The 22421-nt window shown below is 41.4% G+C and overlaps 1 protein-coding gene and 1 long non-coding RNA gene across 5 annotated transcripts in view; one reads left to right on the top strand and one right to left on the bottom strand.

The window, feature by feature from the left end:
• Window positions 1–22421, bottom strand: part of LOC311262557 (nck-associated protein 5-like) — a 58005-nt gene that overhangs the window by 6486 nt on the left and 29098 nt on the right. For 2 of the 3 annotated variants that reach the window (XM_084362046.1, XM_084362047.1), the window contains exons 7-11: window positions 14179–14358; window positions 11150–14043; window positions 10688–10802; window positions 8783–8858; window positions 2890–3276 (exon numbers count right to left, since the gene is read on the bottom strand). In XM_084362046.1, the coding sequence (XP_084218172.1) occupies window positions 2890–3276; window positions 8783–8858; window positions 10688–10802; window positions 11150–14043; window positions 14179–14358 (3652 nt within the window). Of the gene's footprint in view, window positions 1–2889; window positions 3277–8583; window positions 8623–8782; window positions 8859–10687; window positions 10803–11149; window positions 14044–14178; window positions 14359–22421 lie in introns of those variants that run through there. The other variant, XM_084362048.1, reaches the window with a different exon arrangement.
• LOC311262563 overlaps window positions 1–22421 on the top strand; it is a 71049-nt gene that overhangs the window by 27485 nt on the left and 21143 nt on the right. The window lies entirely within an intron of this gene.

Raw genomic sequence — 22421 nt, 5'->3', positions numbered from 1 at the left:
TATGCTGGCTAAACAGTTATGAGTTATGTAATGAGGAAAAACAAACTCTCCATGTTTTATATCATTAGCTGCAGAGGATGCTAACGTTTTGAGCGACACATGAAGCTTTAGTCTGTCAGCAGATTATCATGTACGTAGCCATCAAGTGAATATTTAAGACACCTTCAGGGTTCTCGTTACAGCTGTAAGCATTAAAAAGACGGTCAGTGACATTGTTTAAAAGACGACCTCTTGGAGCTAATGTTATCTTAATTAACTAGTGAGCAACAGTTAATAAAGTCTGCTTGCAGTAGTTATTTCAACCTGCAGAAACTTGGAAGGCTGTCGGCTGCAAATGAGAACCCTGCTTTTGTTTACCTGTCTGACATCAAGGACGTCCCATTATTTATATAAATTACAACAAATTGCAAGTGGTGATCGTCCACCATTATCGCCGACCGAATATGTGCCGTGCATGAATGTGAACTTTTTCAGGCTGTACATTTTTTTTTCTTCTACTGCAGCCACAAAATAACCAATGTCATGAAAATGATGCTGTGGCCACGTGCACTTCTAAATAAATCAAGTCCTTCTTAAATTGGTGTGAAAAACAGTGTTTTGCTGCTGGAGAACCCTTTGGGCTTCACAAACACATGACTCACTTAAGGCCACCAACGCATAAAAAAACATTTTCCTCTTGACAGTGAAAATAAGTGCTTTTCTTTGGCACATGATGTCTGATTAGCACACGGCGCAGGCCACATGTCCATAATGTGTCCTCAAGTGTAGTGATGACACACCACGGTCGTCTATAATATAAAGTTTACTGCTCCAATTTCACTGTCAAACTCCTGAAACTAAAGCAGAGAACATGACAGGAGCTAAACATGAAAAGCATTTCCCAGTATATGAACGGAGCTCCAACATCTCCTTCAAGTGCTTCTCAGAACAGAAAAATGAATTATGGATTACTCGAGCAGAACTTCCATTGGAGACGCTCTTCTTTTTAAAAAGTGATATCAGAAAAATGTACAACTCATAAGTAAAGAATACATTTTTAATCCTATTTTTTAATTTAGATTTTGAGTTCACATTAATTTGCTCTGTAAACTTCACCTCCGGAGCAGTTTTAGAAGCCACGCACCGGCACGACCTTAGAAAATGTACGATTTATTGATATCATATGGATTTCAGTTCATTATTGAATATCAGTTCTTGTCCATGATGCAGGTTTGTTTCCAACCACAGCTACACAGAACACAAATACTGACAATATTGGTGCAACTTAGATATTTATGTAGATAAATATTAAAAAAATAAAAATCTAATATGGTGACAAGTATGCTGCAAAACAAAATGCAACTTTTGAAAAACCCAAAAGTAAAAGTGTCTCAATATAATGGTCCTCATGCAAGAAACATTCATACAGGTTTGTTTTTAAGGAGCACGTACGACTGACTTAAGAGAACTCCTCAAAAATGACAGACGAGGAGATTTTTGTCGTGGAAATGTATTAAAACTGATTTTATGGGCTCTTATTAACGTATGCACACTGCTGCAGAACATTTGTGTGGGGGGAAAATGTTCAGACGGACCTCGGTGTCGGCAGATTTCATATACCAATGTAAACAAACCAAAATACTTGACCAATGAAATCCCTTGTTTCAGCTGATGCACAGGTCAAAATGAGAGAAAACCTTATAAATTTGCTCAGCAGCTGGGATGCAATGAAGATGCAAAATGTAGCTGATATTCACTTGATTACGTTAACGTTATTTGTCGGTTACCGAAAGGCACCAGGGGAACTAATTGGGCCTCATTCACGAAATGTAAATGACCAAATCTGATTGTGAATTGAATTTAATGTCGAATTAACGTTTCAGCACACAAGGGGGACGAGGACGAAAATGGAAAAAAGGCACCGCGGATAATAAGGAATTAAGAGCTTAAATATGTTACCAAAATCAAATATTTTGCATTACTTACAGTAAACAATAAAGCTGCGTCAGGGTTATCGTGATTTGTGACACACTCTCTACGTTAATCCATGATTCAGTTCTCTACATGTATGCAAACCTTGGGGAGAAATTCAAATTTGACTTTTGTATCTGGTCTCCAGCAGCATATTACAGCAGTTTAAATGGACGTTAGTGATCTCACAGAGGTCTACAGTCCGTCTTGAATGATAAAATATTTTCCGCAGACTTCCTCTTCACTGGAACATTGTGTTAAATCCGCTGGTTGGTGCAATCTGCAGAAATATTGGATTATCCTTCAAGACTGACGTGAGAGATCCGCAGGATCAAGAGAATAACTTTGAAGAAGCTGCTGGTTATCAGGTAAAATAATAATGTTTGACTGTTTCCCCTCAGGTTTGTTACTTCGACATTTTTATAACCTTTATCAGAATGTTTCACTCGTCCGTCACGGAAGAGATTTTTTTTGGCATTTAACTTCTTTCAGAGGAAAAAACCTAAACAGGTGTTGTTGGAGCGTTTCACAACTTTCCCAGTCTTTTGTTTGAAACGTGTTGCTGCTGTCAAATTCCTAATCCTTCGGGGCAACTGCGACTGTCAAAGTTAGGTCCACTTAAAGTTGTTGTTTTTGCTTCAGACGGGCAGAGGTTGTTTTCTAACTGGACTGATTCCAAAACTTTTGGTAAATATGAATCATTAACACACATAAACATGTAAAAATACAGCCCAGGATTAACAATTCCAGAATTTCCCTTGAATCTGACTCAGGATGCAACAAGCAAACCTCACAGAAAAGGAGAAATTTAGCTTAAAATATGAAAATGTTCTTGCATGAGTCCACATCACTACAAGGAGAAAACCCTGCGAGCATCATCTTTACACCTGCAGTCCACACGTCATGCTTCTCGGCGGAGCTCCTGTGGCGTTACCGTACCTGGTGGTGCTCTGGGTAGCCTGCTCTGGGAATCACACACACTGGCAGAGGTCACAATGGGTTGAGACTGGGGTTGGATGGGCTGGAGGAAGGCCACAGTGGGGAAAGGCACTGACTGGACATGGGTCATGGAGGAGTCGGACAGGGAGTTCGGCACCCCCGCATGGCTGCTGTCCTTAAAGCTGGAGGGTATCCTCCACCGGGGTAATGGGGAAGGAGACACGTCCTCGCTGGAGGAACCGGGGACACTGGGAGGACTGAGGGACTGTTCTGGGGTTGATGAGGATTTGGGGAGGAAGTGCAGGATGGAGGAGAAGAAGGAACAGGATTCAGGAAGGGGGATGGTCCCGATCCCACTGTCCAACGTTCGCATCTTGCAGCCGAAGCCTGCGGCACAGGGAGAACAGTTGAAGTGGCTCAGGGTCGAGGGAAAGAGAGGGAGCACAGCAGGAATGAAACAACAGGGTAACCATGGTTGAAGTGGCGCTAAAGAAACCTTTAAAATACACGTAACACGAGAGAAAGCGGAGAATAAATGTGTCTCATTCTGTCTCTCCCTGATGGAGCTGTCACTATCAAATGAGGGCAGCTTTACCGATCAATAATTGATCGTCTCCCTCGTGCCTCCTTGTTATTCCTGCCGTGTTATCCTCACTGTTTGTTTGAGCTGATCTGAGCGTTTTGTTTTGGTCCTTTGAAAGAAGACGAGCAACAGATGGTAAGTCTGTTCTTTATTCTTTAACGGTGATGATTTCCTCTTAAAAGCCAAGTAGAAGACTGGTGGTTCAGTCCAATCCAATTACGGCTAAGTGCGAGGCAGGGTACTGATTTGCTTAGCTAATTACACCAGACCTGTAGCCCTGCCACAGTGCAGAGCGAGCCCACTTGAACCACTGCTTTGTATTACAGACGCTGTTTAATGAGCGTGTGACGACGAGCATGCACTGATCACACTGTGAACATGAAATGCACAGAATGGCAAATGACATGACATTTAAATACACTCCTGACGTGTGTATTTTATTTGACATATTTCAAACATAACTGTAGAACAAGTACAGTTATGTTGTGTGTGATGTTTCTCAACCTTAAAGGAACAGTTCACCAAAACATGAAAATCCAGTCATAAAGTACTCGGCATCACACTGATGGATCCGCGAAATATTTCTAGAGCTTCAGCTAAAGTAGACTTGTTTTAAAACAACAACAACAGAAACGCCCCTTCTGGTTTCCCTCATCGGACCTTGGTAGTGAATGAAGAGAGACAAATATACATATGATGTTTGTCAACTTAAGAGATCATTTTCCAAGTCAATAAAGTCTCAGTTTGTCATCACTGACTGAAACTACATCATTAAAAAGACGACACAGCCAACAGTCTCGTTAGTGACGTCGTCTCGTTGAACACTCACCAAAACCCGTAACTTAAACATTGTAGAGCTGCTCCTGTATATCAGCAGCTCACAGAACTGACCAACTCTCCTTTCACATAACTGCAGTCGTCAATATGAGCAGATTTATTGTGATTTTCATCTTTTTTAGCACCTTTTCTGAGCCCAGTCGGCTCCATGTCGGTGTTGGTGACGTGTGTTGAGTGAGACGATGTAGTTCACTGAGCTGTTTGACACAAAACTACATGATATTTAACTTTATTTATGACAAACTGCAACTTTATTCACTTGGAAAATTATCTTTTGAATTGACAAACGTGTGATTCAAAGCACAACTCAAGTGGGATCAAAATGTTATTTGTCTCTCTTCATTCACTACCATACAAAGATTTTCTGAACAAAGGTCCCATGGGGTCCACCAGAAGACGCGTGACTTGGGCGCTCCATACAGCTCCTCGAGGATAATCGAAGTCTCCAGAAGCACCAAGATCCCAAATTGTTTTTAAAAGACCTAATTTACACCCTTTTCAAAGCCAAAGTCTGTCCTGGAGCTGCTCAGCTAAAAGCATCAGTGCACACCCTGTCTGAAAAACATGTTTTAAAACAATTTTGGATGTCAGAGCTTCCCGAGACTTGGATTACACAGGATGTTTTTTTTTCTTGGGTTGTTTTTTATGTTTTAAAACAAGCCTCCATTAGGGATTAGTCATGCTTTTAGAGTATTTGAATAAAGTCGTTAAATTGGAAAACATGGATGCAACTTTGATTTTTGTCTCTTTTCCCTTGTTTTTACCGGCACCTGGAAATAACGTGAGGGTCTTTTCCGAGGGCAGTATATTCCTGTGCCGCTACCTGCTACAGTACAAACAGCAGATCTTCAAATAATCAAACAATTGTTGGGTATCGAATAGCATTTTAGCTCTACATGTCCGTCCCTAGTCCCCATCTACTTCAGTTGTTTAGGAGAACGCTGCAACGCTGTTTTGCTGCGAAGCTCCAGAAATGTTTCGTGGACACTTAACTTTCCATCAGCATGAGGATAAGTACATATCGCCTGGACATTTCATGTTTGGGTGAACTTATCCTTTTAAGATTAAAGATGCAGGATTTTGCATTACTCAATCAAAAGTCTGACACTGTGCCTCCAGAGTTGAACATTATATCACAGTTTTTGCTCCGATACGTCGAAGCCTTTTACATTTGGACCAGAGAGTCATCTATCTTTCAAAACAAATCTTCCAATACGCTGTCTTAAAAAACAAGATGTATCACAGCAGCCATCCGAGCAGTGAGCACAAAATCAAAATAAGAAAAGATATCCTCAAGCTGTTGCCTTGCTGGCTGCTGGTTTAATATGTACCCTGAAGCAGGGAACCTGTAGGCAATCACACATTGGAGCAAAAGCAACAGCTGCTCCCCCTTTATTAATTAAGGCATGCACACATGAGACCCTCTTCTGGGTTTCTACAAGCTCATTTCTCTTCACGTTTTGAAGCTAGAGTGCTCAAATTAATTGAGTTTTTCACATTCGTCAAATTAGAAGTCATGCCATGCTCACCAGTATGAAAACATGGAAAGAGGTAAAGGTAAAAATGTACAAATAAAGTTTTTCTTGCATGAAATTGCGGCCTTGAGCTACGAAAACACAAACATGGAGTATTATAGTAACGGTTAAACACAAGATGTACACAGCACTGAAAACATCTCACTTGCTCGGAGACCTTTTATTAAGAGTTATTGACACATCCTGAGAAATTCATTCAACCTATGTGAAATGTAAAATGAGCTCTAAGTGTCTGTTAGTGAAGCACCACTTGAGAGGTTATTTTCAACCTGCTGTAAACAAGAACACGTAATTGAATTGAGAAGACATAGAGCAGCGACATTATTGATTAGTTCGGACTTGAGTTGGAAGTTAACAAGAACTGCTGTCTTCACAGAGGTTGAGGATTGATCGGTCTCAACAAGGCTTTGAGGTGGAAGCTGAAAGTTTGTGTCCTCCTCGTCTGTAACATCTGTACAAGGGTCAATCAATAACGGAGACAACACTACAGTAATGATCTTCTGATTCCTGATATTTTAAAGGATATAATTTGGGGTTTCTATATAATAAAATAATAGTACGAAGAGATACTGGTGTACTTGTTGTAGGATGATGTTGGTGTTTGATAGACAGAGAAGCAGTGCTGTACCAACTGGTTATTGCACTGACGATCGTGGGATGAAAAATAGAAATGATAAATGTGTGTGTGCACAGGATGTGCTTACATAGGAGATCGGTGTGCTGTCTGCAATTCAATCAGCTGGTTGTTAATTGCTGTCCACACCAAGAACGATAACTATAATGATAATAACTATCATAATAACAGGGTGAGTGTCCAAACTGATGAGCAAAACAGCGGTGTGAAGCCAACTTGTTCTCGCTCCCAATTTGTCAAATACTGCAGCTTGGTCAGTGGCTTCAACACTCATTGGACTTTAAAAATAAAGCTTGCTGACAAACATTTTACATTCAAGTTTTGACTTTTGGACTGTTATTAATTAAGGATAGTTGTTTACTCTTGGTCACACGGGACGCTAACCTTGGTCTCTAGTCAGGCTGTCTGTCTTTCTATCGTTCATCTAATCTCTCTGACAGTGATCCCAATGTTCTTGGTGTGGACGGCCCTTGAGGAAGTCCAATTTGATAAGAAATAATGCGAAAACAGAAGGTTGATTACTTTAAATCCACAGCCTCAAAGATGTAGTTTCTCAGTATAATGTAAAACTACAGGCATTACTTTAAATTTGGTTGAACTGTACATATTCTGGATTGTCTCCGCTTATTTTAAAGCATCGAGTTAAAAACTTCAGGCAACTCTACATGAGGCCCAACAACTTCAATCTGGATGGTATAATTCAGCTCACAGCTGAAGGCAAAGTTAATTGACTCAGTTGTGGCTTGGATGAGCGTGCTTATTCGGTGCAGCGCTGAAATTTTAATGAGGTGATTAACCCCCGAGGGCAGGCGTCCGTTCGTATCAAACATGCTTGATATTTGCGGCGCCTTGCCGATGGTGTCACTCTGGTCAATAAAATTTCAGCAGGGGTCTGTCAGCAGTCGTCGACCTGAGCCATGTGGAGAGTTTTATCTGCTGCTATTTTTAATTTAGAAAGTGACTGCAGTGAAGTCAGGACCAAATAAAGTTTTACTTCCTGTCAAGTTTCACTGTCTTACCTGCTGTGATGTGATTGACTTCTAGTTTCAACATGGTAGTAATGATAGTGATATCTGCACCCAAAATGTGATTGAGGAACATGTCGACATAAACCAAAGGGAACTTGAGTCTTCTGAATTATTCCGGATACTTTCTTTTCTAAAGTTTTGGCCCAAACCCAAAACGAACAGGTGGAAAACCTTCCCAAACCTGATACACAAAAATCTGAAAGGGACCCAGGAGCAGTGATCCCAAACCAAAAAGAGCCAAACTGGAGAAAACACCAATACCTGTGATCTTTACCTGACCTTTAAGATGTAATTTGTAAGAAATCGACAGAATTCGAAGGTAGCTCAAACTCTAGGGGGCAGCATAACCACTAACTGCTGCTCACTATACTCTTTGCTGCAGCGACTTCTGGCTCAACTGGCCTCCCAGTGAACACGGCTGGACACCAGACTGGATCTGAAAGCAGCGCCCGAGACCGACGGATGACAGTTTGACGACAGGGGTACAGTAAGGAGGCGGTTTACAGCATAAAGTCAATAGCAAGATCTGATATCACCGTGTTGGTGTTGTTCCCAGAACAAAACAGTGTACAGCGCTAAACATAGCGTACACTTAAATACACACACTGACTAGGGATGAATGCCTCATACAACCTCATGTCAGAAGACCCCCAACTATCGCTTTAAGGCTAAAGCACAATTGATTCAGTTCAGGAACAATCCAGTCAATCTCCCAACAGCAGTGGGGGTCCACTTTTTCTACTACCCCTGCCCAGGAGGGAGCTCGGGCCCCCCCTGTATGGATGAATAGGTTCATTCTGATTGGATGAGCCTGTGCATGCAAACTTTGAGTGCATGGATCTGTGAGGATGAGCAGTCAAGGCCATAAACAATATCCAGATTAAAGGGCAAACTCTGGGTGAGATGGTTCATATTTGCCCTGTTTCAGACTGCCACCAAAAAACAAAAAAACAATGCAGAAGGAGAATAAATAAAATGAACAGAAAAATATGGAGGAGGAAGCACACACCGACGAGATTCTGCATTTTGCATGTTTGTTTGACTGCTTGAGGCAAATTCATCATGTTTATGACTTACACATATCTGTCATATTTGGTCTTCACTTCTGTCTGCAAACTGCAAAATGGTAAGCACAGATAACACCTTAAGGCTCGCATGCTTGAATCGACACAGCTAACATTGCTATTAAGTTAGCTTAGTTTGTTCAGGTACCAAGATGTTTAAGGGGAATCTATTACTACATTATACACAACATCAGAGAATAGGAAAATCTGACCTATTACAGAGTCCTGGTTGGGGCTCTTCACTGTGGATCCATTTTCACCGTCAGCTCTCAGGTTCCCCATCTGCATCTTTGTGTTTATGTAGGACAAGAAAGAAGTTATTCACATTCTTTCAAACTTACACACGCACAGTATCATTGTAAGGTTCGACAGTGCCTTATCATACAGAAGATACTAATCCCTGTGTGGCTCCAGCTGACAATGAACACCTAACCTTGACAGTGTCAGAGTCATAATGTAACTAATTAATGAATCTGCTCCATTGTGCTTCTGCCTCCACCCCTCATTTTCGTCTAATTGACATCATGACACCAGCATTACTTCTTTTGTCTGATGCATGGGACTATATATGCGCGACCTGCTCTTGAGAGTGCGGGAGAAGGGACGAGGGATTTCAGGTCGTCTCCTCCACTGAGACGTTAATGTTAAGTGTGTTTTTGTACTTTTGAAAACTTAACGTGATCATTTGTTGAATATTTGATTCATTCTTTGGGAGAATCAATGGCTAAAATTGTGCAAACAAAGAGAAAATGAAAGGTCTTGAAAGAAAGGTCTGATAATAAAAGCTGAAATGATGAAACTGTGCGTAAGAGGGTTTGACGGACAGATTGTTGAATTAGGCTGAAGTACTCTAACTTGTAAGGACAGTTATACAACTTTGAGTTTGTCTGTTCTTATTTGATCCAACTTTACTTATTTTCATATGCAGCATATAAAAAAAAAAATATATATAAAGCACTTCATTGTTTGTTAATGTGGGAGAAATATCTAAAAGTCCAGAACGCTCTGGCCTCACGAGATAGGATGTCGTACGTACCATGTATAAACCTTAGGCCCGATAAGGTATGGATGAGGGCATAGTGACATCTGCTCTGAGTTTATATCTCTCAAGGTCTTTGCAAACTTAGCAGTCCGAAGCTGCTGCAGATCTGTACAGAACAGATCCTCGACAAGCTAAAGCTGATTGTTTGTGTAAACTCGTAGGATGGTCTTCGATCTATCTATGGTAGTAGACTTACTGTCTTCTACCAATTTTCTTTCTATTCCTCTAATCTGTTTTTTTTTATCTGATTAGCAATAAAATAAATAAATCTAAAAATGTACTTACTACATCACAATTTGTAGTGGGGTAAAAGGACAATATTTGTCTCCAAAATTAAAGCGTTTCCTCGTCCGAGCACTTATATCCCAACCACCGCTCAACAAAAAGTGACACTCTTGATTTCAAGTAAGCATTTGTGTCATATTAATTTGGTGAAACCAAACGAGGTAATTGTGACCCCACTAAAAAATCATTAAAATAAACCCCCAGTCATTCCTAGTTAAAGTCAAGATATCATATTAAAAATGTACTATGGTAAAAGTGAAAGTCACCCATACGAATAGTACTTTAAAAGTCATAATATGTCTAATATTTAATTTACTTAAGTATCAAAAGTACAAGAAAACTAAATTATACATATGTACACATGTATTTATATACTGTATACTATTAGTCGACTGGTTATCGGCCAATTATCAGATTCAATATTCAGCATTTTTCTGATAACTGTGCTAAAAAAAAAAAAAATCTGATTTCTGATTAAATAAATAAAAAATGTGACTTTGGCTCCGGTGCAGCATGTAATCTGCAAAGTAACAAGTAACTTAAGAAACAAAGAAAAGTAGTTAAGTAAAAAGTACAATATTTGCTAGTAGTATAAAGTGCAAGGTACTTGGGTAGAGTACTTAAGTACTGTAAATGTACTTAGTTACATTCCATCACTGTAACAAACATAGTGTACATAAAAACGGGGTTGGAGTGCACATCTTTGAAGACATTTTTGTGATTAGAACTAAATCTGGCAGCACACCAATTAAATTATGTCCGTTTTGACTGAGGTAATGATCTAATTTACCTTTGGGTCGCCGATGATGTCAGAATGTCCTTGTATGTCATTCAGGGACATTCCTGGACAGGGCATTGAGATGCATGCCCGCACTGCATCATGAGACTCTCTTCTCCCCACAGAGCTGAAAGAAAGCAGTTTGTCAACTAACCACCACATTCTGAGGTCGTCTGATATTGACTCAACATGCCCAGGGTGATTCAGCTGATAGATTATCCTATATCTCTTGAAACCTGGCTGCAATCCTCTGTATGAAATGTGTCTCAACTGGTCTCAGGGCTAAGGACGCTGACAGATGTGTCCAAGGCCACGTTTAATAAAAATGACCAAAGTCATCTGAGGCAGTAAATTACTTCATTGGCAATAAGCTGTGAGGACTATCTGCCGGAACAAGCACTCGAGGTTTAACGTTGAGATAAAAGTTTGATGAGGTGAGTGAGGATCTTAAAAGCAAAGATAAAGATTTCTTACCAGTCTTTTCCATCGCTTTTTCTTCTGTCTCTCTTTTTGTCCGACTTTGTCTGCTTTCCACCCAGAAGAGATGTAATCTTTTGCTCCCTCTTCTCCTCTTTTCCTTTTGGTGGATCAGTCTTTTTGCTGCTCGGAGCCGGAAGCTTACTCTTACGAAAACCAAACCAATTTGCCAGAGTTGAGCCAGATTTTTGCTTCACTTCAATGCTTCTCTCCTGTTCCTGAGTCTTGTGCAAGTTCTCCTCTATGCCGAGCATCACCTTCTCTTCGATTGTGGTTATGGTACTTTGTCTCTCTGGTTCTTCAGACACTGGCTCTCCAAAGGCGCTTGAAAACTGCTGCTCAATCTGAAGACGCCTAGCCTGCTCTCGTTGTAGTTTAAGACTTTGAAGTCTTTCACTTGAGGACCCCAATTGTGAGGGAACTGTCAGGCCCTCTTCAATCAAGAAGTTGTTCAAAAGGGATCGATTCATCGGGCAATGGTAGCTACTGGAGCAACTCATACTTCCTGGGAGGACGTCGCTAAGAGAGTTCAATGAGCTCCCCGAGTGTGTTTTGATCTGGGTACGGACCTTTCCAGCTCTGTTGAAGCTCGGTCTGTCCATGTAGCGGGCACCAAAACTCTGGCTACGAGCCTTGGCCCCATTCATGCCCATTACCGGCTTCAGGGGAGGTCTGGTTGACACAGACACAGACCTTTTAAACAGCCAACCTTCCTCGTCATAACCCCAATCTAACATCACACCGCTGTCTGATGCAACAGGTTGAACTGAGGGCTCAGAATCCAGCGAGTTACAGCGAGTTTCAATCTTTCTGCGGGCTTTGTCATTGGCACCACATTCATGCATCATCTGGGGATCGCATGTGAAAGTCTGAAAGGTCTGGACACTTTTAGCTGTAGCGTCATCTTTGTTCTGTCTTCCAAAAACTAGGAAGGTGTCCTGTCCGGAGATTGCCTCATGAGATTTGGCATTCACAGGAAGAGCCATTTTTATAGCTCTTGAGGTGGAACTCTGGAGATTATTGGGAATCCCGTGGTAGTAAACATTGCCGTAAGTCTGAGGCAAGACTTCTGAGAGTTTTGGCTCACTGATGCTCTGTTGGGATCTTTGTAAGATGCTCTGACTTGGCAATATACAGGGAACACCGTCATGGCATTCATGGCATATGGCAGCTCTGTCCATAGATAACTGTACTGACTCAAAAGCTTGCGACTCTTGAACCGGGACAGATGGTATCTTAGATGGGTGGGCATGGTAGACTTTGGCAGGGATGTCCTTCACTGCCTTACCTTCAGCACCCATTTGATTGTCTTTTGTTGTGTTGGCTTGTTGAGGCTGTAAAACAGAAGAAAGATTGGATTGTGGCTTGGTTGTGCTCGATGTCATCTTCCCAGTAGTAGAGCTTTGAGCCTGACCTGTAGCTGCATGTCCTCTGGGTAGGATGTCAGAACTGGGTCTAAGAAAAAGAGAAGAAGTTCGACCTGGTGGTAGCGGTGGCGATGGGGACCTAACTTCTGAACGGGAAGCGTCATAGTGCTGGTCTTGCCGTCGTTGTTTTCGAGGAGAGCAGGGTAAGTTGTCGTAGATGCTCTCTTCCACAGAGTCATTGCTTGATTGATGTCTGGTGATTTGCAAGGGCGACTTTGTTGGGCTCTTTGAGCTTTCATTGATCCCTTGAGGTTTGAATGTCTTGGCATGCTTCACAGGGGAAGCAAGGGGAGAGCGTTGTTGCACACTCTTGAGAGACTTGGAACTTGTTGATAGCACACTGTTCTCATCTTTCTCAACTTTAGACAGTGCTCCCTTGCTTGGATCATGTGTTTTACTGAGGTTTGTCCTTTTGCTAGGAGAACTCTGCCCAGCAGGGTTTGACTGTCCTTTGGGCCTGTGACCCTTAATAAGCTTTTGGTGGAGAGGAGAGTGTGTATGCTTCTGTTGTTCTTGTCCTCCATCCGCACTCTTGCTCCGCAGGATGAAAGCCTTTCTCGCCGAGTCACAAGGCTGAGGTTTCGGTTTCCTCTGCGAATATTCTGAGATGGTGTAATTCTGGTTTTCACTTCCAGCTTGAATTGCCTGGTCTCTACGATGAGGAACCTCCATTGAGGAGCTACGCTGTCTGGATACACTCTCACAGCTCAAAGCTCTTGTTGCAGAATGCGGAATGGAAGAGGTCACATCACTCGATCCTGTTTCGACATCCTTGACTGCAAGTCTACCCTGTTGTCTCTTCACATGATCAAGTCTGGATTTACGGTCAGTCGACCTTTCCTGGTTGTTGTTTCTGTCACTTAACTTTATGCCTGACGGCTTGTTTTTTTCTAGCGAGTCTTTTTTCTCTTCCAGATGCGTAAGGCTATCTGTTGGGCTCACACCAGGTTTTACCACAGGGCCCTCCAAAAATAAGAAGTTGTCCGTGACAGGAGAGGGAAAATGAGCAGAATTCCCTTCAAGTTTTACAGGGTCTTCCTGAAAATTGTTGTCGTCATCCCTTGTGACATCCAGTTTCTCCAAGCAAAGAAGCTCTTTTGTTGGTTGGTCACTGGATTCCCTACTTTGCAATTTGGGTGACTCATCATCTGCATCATCCGAGTCTAGGCCAGCAATCCCTGCCCTGCCCTTGAAGGGTTTACTTGTTGGGGCTACTTGCTTGGCTGTACTCCCTTGTAGACCAAACTTGACACCAAAAGAGTATATGCCCTCGTTGGAGGTCATACAATCTTTGCAATGTGGTACAGATGCAAGCGAAGATGCCTCTTTGGAGCCGCTCATTTGGAGGCGCTTCAGGCCTTTCAGGATGTGGCCTTCCTTCCATCCCAGTTCTGTCTCGATGTGTGCAGAGTGATTGCTGGATACTGAACCAGCACTCATCCTTTTGTCCCGGCTCGTAGCACACTGTGAAATGACATTTACTGATGGATCACTTGTTTTAACCAAAAACTCCACAAAGACGCAAACAAGTGCTTTACACTGACAACTTTCGTATACTTCAAATTGAAGGAAGATGAATTGAAGATGAATGAAACCAACCTGCTTGGAGGATCCACGTCCCTCTGCCCAAGTATGGGAGCCACTGGAGTACTCGCTACAAGCACTGGATAGTGACAGTTCACTGCCACTGCCGCTACCGCTACTGCGTGGGCATGTTAGACTCAGCAGGCTGGGCCACCTTCCTGCAGGAATACCCGCTTTCCCATTCCTTTGGACCTCCTGGAAAATATAAATAATGTAATCAATCAACAGAATTTAAACTGGCAATAGACAACTTTTTTGATTTAATTAATCATTTTGAAGTAAATACTGATTGTACAGTGTAATGGCTGTAGAAAAGTTACAGCATCCGCATATGGATTGGTTCACTATAAACCTTGCTTTCACTATGCTATTAGGTCTGCCACTTGATTTTTCTTGGAAAAATGAAGTTCAAATTACGGTAACCAAAACCAGAAAAGACACTGTTTTCCCTGTTTGCTGTCCTCAGGTAACAGTGCAACACAAGAAGATAGATGAGGTAAAACAGTTGTCTATTTAGGCATTGAGCAAACACTAAAAAGAAATGGAAACGGCAGCAAAAAGTTCTATATTCATGAAAACAGTCCAGTAAATCATTATGGCAGGTTAAGATTGACACACCACTGACAATAGGAGACACATAGGATACACATTTAATTAATCAACACAGACGAACATTGTAATTATGGCTCACAACATTTGTTCATTGACCTAATCTCTGGCATGACATTAAATAGATTCAAGCTGAGCAGTACACACAACCTGTGAGACTGCCCCATAGCTCTACATTTGTCTCTGTGACAGATCTCAAAGAATCAATATACTGGAAACACTGCTATCTCTTTCCGACCAAAGGTTAACTGAGGAAAAGAATAACATTTTCGATTCCACTAATTAGATGATTCCTGTTGTGAAACACAATGTGTTTTCATGCAGCTGTACCACGATTTACTTTTTGGGAGACGTTTTAAAGTGATGCCTCTGTTCTGACATAAAGGCAGACTCTTCACTGTGTGTGGAGCTTCTTGGTGTGCCGGCTTCATTCATAATTCAAACATAACTGCACAACGGCTAACACGTGGTAGATGATGATGCTCTTATGTTGGTCAGAGTCTCAGTATGAACCAGAATCCACAGTCACATAGTGTTCCTGTGACTCAGCTGGTTCTAAAAAACATCTTTCACTGGCTGGAGTCATTTGAAAGCAACGATGTGCCCACACTGTGCCTGTTCGCTGTAGGTGACAGAGGAACCAAAAGTGCATTCTGAGTCTCTTTATGTAATTGTACAGTGTAGCAATAATAGATAAAAATAAAAGAAACTAGATTTCACACAACATTTTTCTCTATAGCCTTGAAAGTTTTGATTCCCTGCACTGCACATGTTTTATTTTGGAGAAGACTCTCCGGTCCTGTGGGGGAACAAGCTGCCATGTAAAACCATATTTACACCACAATTAGCTCATATATGCAGGATTTTATTGAAACATGAAAACACGAAAAGGGGTAGCAACTAGCTGCTGTAGCTGAAGGACATTTTTCTCATATCGTGTGGTTGATTTATTCCAGTGTGCTTCTAATTTGAAGAGGAATTCATAACCTCGTCTCCGTTGTAACCCTGATACTGTAATATAAAACTCAATTAAACTCCACTCGGTTTGTGCTGAAATGTCTATTTAGTCTGTTCCATTATTCATTTGAGAAACTCTTTTCCACAGAATTTTGCCCCGTCATCACAGATATTAAACCATGTAGATATTAAATCTACATGGCGGCCATTTTCCTCTGACATCATGCCCAGAGAGTTAAGTGTTTCTGAGAAGCTATTTCAAGTTGGGGTGCGGCAAAATATGCCCGTATTTAAGATCATCGGGACATTAAAAACAGAAATATTTATATCGTTTTAATAACACGTCTCACAGCCTTTCCGGTTTGCTAACATTAGCTAACGGGTTACCTGTTTGAATCGTGCCATGAATTACACGTTTGTCAATTTAAAAGATACATTTCCAAGTCAGTGATTCATGACACAATTCACGAGGGATCGAAACATAATCTTTCTTCATTCACTACCATACAAAATTTTCTGAAATAAGGTCCCATGGGGTTCACTGGAAGATGTATACACTGGATGTAGTCGTGTAATGTCAGCTAGGAGAGTGAATAACATGGTATTTTACCTTGAGATATTCACTATCAAATTGCTTCAATTTAAGCTTCCCTCAGAGGAAAATGGCCGCCGTGTGAATATGGTCTATTGATTCTATCTCTTCAATATTTATATCATCAAACTTGATCAATATATTTTTGCTCATGAGACTAGAAACTAGTGCAGACATGGTTTTCAATTTCAGGGTCGTTTTCAGCAAAACAGATTTATTTAATTTATTCAAAATGCAGCATTAACTACATAAAGCGGATCACATATAAACCATGTGAGCTCAACATTTGCATTTTTGAAAATGGACCAAACTGGAGGTGTGAGAAAATAACATCGTCTGAACAGTTTACGCCCACGGAGCCTTTAGTGTTACATAATGAAAATGTCATCTTTGATTATGATTATTTAAAAAAGTAAATGATGCACTCCTTAGATTGACTTTCAGATTGTGAAAAGTTGAAAGGTATCAAAATGTACTCAGACTGTGTGCAACAACTCTCTATAAGAAAACAGCAAGTGTTTAATGTCTTCATAGGTCGTCCACTTATCTTGAAGGATTCGGGTCCGGTGCAGGAAGCCAAGTCTGTTATTAGGAGCTGCTGGCACTCTTCACTGGCATCCTGCAGATGCTGTTTGCATCGGTGCCATTTCCAATCAGAAAGACCAAAAGGTGTCAGATGTTGTGACCCCATTTAAAACAGCATTGATCGTTTGCATGGCTGCCGCGGCCAGCTTCCTCTCAAAGTCGTTAGTGTCATCTGTTAGCTATAATTAATGTGAAAAGGAAATAATTGCATAAGGGAGCTTGGGACTGAAGTGATTTTGTCCATTCATTGATATTCACCTATTATTTGATTATCCGTGCTCGTCTTTATTTCACGAGCACTGCGGGAGAGGGCCACATTTGACCATGCGTGCGCGGATTAATCTTGGAACTAATTACAGTCGGCATGTCGAGGGGTATCTCAGATTTGACACAAGCGATACAGTTCAACAAAACCCTCAATCAGAGTGCCGCTGTGCTTAAAGTCAAGGGCAAAAGTCTGGAGCTGTGGAAACGCTTGTCGCCTTCATATATTTCAATGTTTTTCCACTTAGTGAAATGACTCATTGCTGTTGCATAAAATTCGGACGTGACTATTTTACAGGCAGCAGCACCAAAGTCACATAAAAATACTTTTAATGTAAAAAATAAAATCTTAACGACTGTTGAAAAGTATCAGGACAAACACCATCTGAGGGGGCGACAGAAGTCATCAGTTCTCTGGATATATTTACACAATCTGTTAGATTTGTGTTTTGCACATAAATGAAGTGAAGTATGAGTCATACTTGATGTACTCAGCATGAAATATCAAACATGCAGCAGTGTTTCTATTTTGAAGACAGTATCAATATACACATGTCTTGACAACTTAGTCATTCCGATGCTTCGTATTTTCTGTAAACAGAAAGAACACAAGTATCTTCCTTTTTCTAAGTAAGTGAATGAAAAATTTGTGACGTGTCTATAAATGACTTGGTTTTGATGCTTGATCAGACTTTGTGACGCACATTATACTGCATACATTTGTATTTTGTTGTCTACTTCATAAAAACATGACTATCATTATTATTTATTAACAGCAAATATTTGACAGAAAAGCGACTCTTCACCTCGTCCGCACCAGAAAAACAACTTATAGGTCATCTGTGAAAGCTACTTATTACTACCCATATTTATGTTTCTCGTTAGGTGGTGACCTCTAGTGGGCGTAGTAAATATTATGCAGCAAAGAAGGAAGTCAGCTGATGGAGTATAGAGCTCGGCAAAGTCCACAGAGACCAAAAGTCAAGTAAAGTATTTTTAACTAACGTAGTTGAGCTTTCATCATATCAGAGCTAGTGATCGTTAGAAAAATGTTGTTATCGAAACCTTGACTTTTCTGAACAATACTTTTTTATATACCGATGTTACGAAATCCGTTAAAACAAAAGATTACATTACACATACACATTACATAAGGTAACTTTCAAAAATTAAAACTATGTTCTTTAAATAAATAAATGAAGCTACATGGGTAAAAACCCAAACCACAATGTTTTCCTAAACAAGTAGTTTTCCTGCATAAACCAAAACAAACTGTGACAGTACGACTAAAGTCCGTTACGCCTGCCGGTCGAAGGCGCAACGGTCACGAAGTTTTAGGAACAGTGATATGTGTTGTATCTGGACTTACATTAAAACCCAATTCTTGACATAAAGGACCTAGACATGCGTGTCATGTTTACGTTCAAAGCTAGGCTACTTCTTAAGTTTTGGCGATGACTGAGTTAAAGCAACAATCGAATCGTTACGTGCCTTGATCTTCCCACCCTTAGACAGCAGTAGTACAATGAGATTTTTAAAGGGAACAACTAATTTTTTATAAGGCAGCCTGCATTACAAACTGGGCGTACAGCGTGTTAAATGTGTGGGTGTTTACCAGGCTCGAAAGGGTTTAAGAAAAAGATGCTTTCATGTTGCGTCCATGAGCTTAGAGACCCATCTGAGGGACTGAAACGCTCTCGCATAAATTGTGTCCATCTTTTCAACACCTCTCTCTGGCAGGTCTCCTAACTTTGGTGCATTCATAGAAAACTCCTACAATAGCTCCATGGTGGGGGATTGCATCCACTTACCACCAGTCTATATTTCCTGGCCTTAGACACACCCTCACATGAAGACAGGCTGAGAGGCTGGTGTAAATAAATCATACGATCCCTGCATCCAGCCGGCATCTCAATCAGAATAATACAGCAGCATGCCAACCGGTGGGGCTGCAGCATACGAGGGGATCCCCACAGAGCGAATGCTATTATGCTTTTATCCCAGGCACTTGACAGCACCATGACTTCATACATTTTTATGTAAGATTTAGAAATGGAAATCTACCTGCTAACCCCAGCAGTTCAGGAGATTTCTCTACCAGCTATACTGAGAGTTCCCACTTTCAGGATATCAGCCTGTGACTGTAAGCCCCACACAACCTGTGATTTTAAAAGGATAAAGGATGCTTATACGTATTTACATGATCCTGAGGAAGAAAGTGTGAAATCACGGCTTGTTTGTGATATTAAAGCAGTATTGTCAGAATCACTGCGACTACACCAGGCTGCTGACCAACACACCGTGCAGACACGAGGACGTTGCGCTTAAAGCTTCTGTGGAAGTTCACTTTAAATTCCACAGTCTCATCAGAATTCGTCCATGCGTCGCCCTGAGCCGCCTGAAGCAAGGTTACACTCGCTCAGCCGCTCCTCAGACCACAAGTTTTCTCCACTCTAGTAGCTACCATCTTCACCCCATTCACTATCACGCGCACCGACCGCCACCTCCTCCGCCTCCCTGTCTTCAGGCTCCTGGTCATTAATACTTCTTGCTCATCTGCACCTCGCTGTCTTCCCTTTTTCATGTCACATTCACCTCCTCTGCCCTCCTCCTTCCTCCTCGCTGCTGCTCAGTGTTTTGCCTGCTGGGCTGGGCTCTGACGAGATGCACTGCTCTTCACTTTGGTGTCGGAGAGAGGAGGCAGAGAGGAGGAAAATGGTGGAAAACAAGTGTGGTGCGGCTAAAGGACTGCAGTAGTAGTGGTCAAACACGACTGAATGTGACCACAGACAGAGATTTGAGAATAAATGTGTGATAATGTGTTGTTAAAATGTCTGAAAACAACTAGATCTCTGTTATGTATTTTGTTGAGTTGTTACAATATCCCCGAAGGAGAAATCCGCGTTTACTCAAAGGTTTATTCAAGGTAATGGTGCATTTCATTCGGTTGCCTGTCTCTACTTCCCTGAATGAGACTAAACACAAGGAAAACTTTAAAAAATTTCATCAGCACTGATGGTTGTTTGACCACCAGTAAAGCGAGTTTGACTGCAGTATCATTTTGTGTATTTTACGTTATATATGCGGCACCCTGCCACGTTTAAATGTGCTGACCGTTTTCTTCAAGAGCACCTGCATTTTTCTTAAGTTTGATAGTCCTCGAACACACCGCCACCCCGTTTTAAGATCAATTACTTTACTGTGCACTAGCCGTGAGCTACCATTAGCAAGCAACTCTGAGTTTAAATTTGGGTCAACCCTCAGTGAACTCAGCACTCACCAAAGACTCTGGTTTTCTCTAGTTCACCCCCCCCCCCCCCCCGTAACGTTACGAACGTTCGTAACATCCCAAATATTCAATTTGCCTTTTGCAAGTTAGGGTTAGTTCAAGTTCAAATAATATTCACCCCAAAACATAAACAAATACCATCCTTCTCCGAAAGTTATGTTACAAAGTTTGATTTCTCAAATCTGTCCTGAGTAAACCCTCGTCCCAAACAAATCAATAAAGGATCTATAAAAACGAAAATAAACCCAACATCTGCAGCCATCTGAAGTGGTTGTGTACACAGAAAGGGTCTGTAAACGCAGCTACAGGGTGTAATGGGAAGCTAGCTGTGTCGTCTTTTGTCTTCGGCTCAGACAAGAAGGTGACGATGGAGAAGATAAAATACTGGGAGATTCGCTGATCCTGCTTATGATTTCGATGATTGAAATTGAAGCTGACTTTGATTGATTTTCTGTTTATAATTAAAATTATGACACCCAGAAGCTAAGCAAAATACTGTGAGGGTGTCGGCAGAAGTTAATTATTCAAGCCACCTAAAGAAACATAAATCTCAGTTTAAGTTAACACTATACTTAGATTATATTCACAGCTTTACCTTGCTGCCAGACAGCTGTGTCAGGTGGGGAACTGAAGCCTCCATCATGCTCTGTCCAAAGCCACCAGACTTCTTTGACAAGAACAGTAATTTCACATCCAGACACAGGATTCACTGGTCTACAGCTACATCAATCTGTTTGTTTGTGTTATTGTGTGACGTTCGTGAAACTGAAGTAACCCTTCAAAACACCAAACTCACACAATAACACAAAAATAACATATCGAGGCAGCGGCAGACGAGCAACTTCTGTGCTCTGAGAGGTAGAATTACTGTTTTTGTCAGAGGAGTGTGGTGGAGATTTGTGTTATATCCATCTGCTCTCTGAGGAGAGAAGATGGATATAACTTTCACTTTCCTGTCAGAAAGGTCATCTACTTCATATAGTACACAGACTATGGAAAAGTACCTGAAACAACCCCTCTTCAAAAATGCTTCGAGGAGAGTAGATTCTGCTCTTGAATTACTTGATATAAAATCAAATCTTTTCTTTTAAATCGGAGCAGGCAAGCAAAGGATCTGTGTATGTGGACCTTATGTAAGAGGCCGGTGAGGAAAGGCAAGTTGTTTGTGGTGCACGTGGTATCAGTGCTGTAAATCTCCCTGCGAGGCAAACACTTCAAAAAGGGTAAATAAATCTGACTTTGTTACATAAATCCACACAGCAGCGAAATCAAATGCTGTTTAAAGCACTTCAAAGGGGCAAATAAATGTGACTTTATTATGTATTTGCCTTTATCTTTTAACTGCAGCCCTCCGAGGAAGTTTATCTGAGGGAGGAGGCACCTGCCGCTGTTTAAAAGCTCGCAGGCCCGAGTCTCTCGAGTGTTGCTCTGCCACCGAAATCCAATAACATTGTGACAAACGACCCTGTCACAGAGCCACCACTCCTTTAACAGCCACGGCTCTCTGGCCCAGAGACACAGTCCAACCAGCCAAAACATTTAGAGGACGGGGGACAAACAGAACTGGAGTTTCTGCTGAGTAGAGTCGTGGCTAGCCAAACACCCCCACCGAACTACACGTATTTGGCTAGCTAGCCACAGCTAACATCTAATGTTTCCTACTTTTTTCTTGCTAAACGTAACCGTGTTTGACGATTATCTAACGTAGGCCAACCTGTTTTCTCTTCATTAGACTGGCTGGTGTGTAAAATCCAATAAAGAGCAAGACGCTAACGTAACGGTACCGTAACTCTGATAGCATCCAGGACCAGCTCCCTCACACTGAGGCAATAAAACACAGTTGTGTGTCCATTCTTCACACTGCTGCTTTGTGTTTTTGGTTTTTGGAGAGGCTACAAAATAAACGCCACCCTCCAAACTGTGTAAATACAAATTACTATAACCGTAAGCACAGCGATTCGG

This window comes from Pagrus pagrus (genome assembly GCF_965226575.1).
Source record: "Pagrus pagrus genome assembly, chromosome: 9".
NCBI classification, from domain to species: domain Eukaryota; kingdom Metazoa; phylum Chordata; class Actinopteri; order Spariformes; family Sparidae; genus Pagrus; species Pagrus pagrus.
The sequence above is the reverse complement of the archived record's forward strand: the minus strand, read 5'-3'. Positions and strand labels throughout refer to the sequence as shown.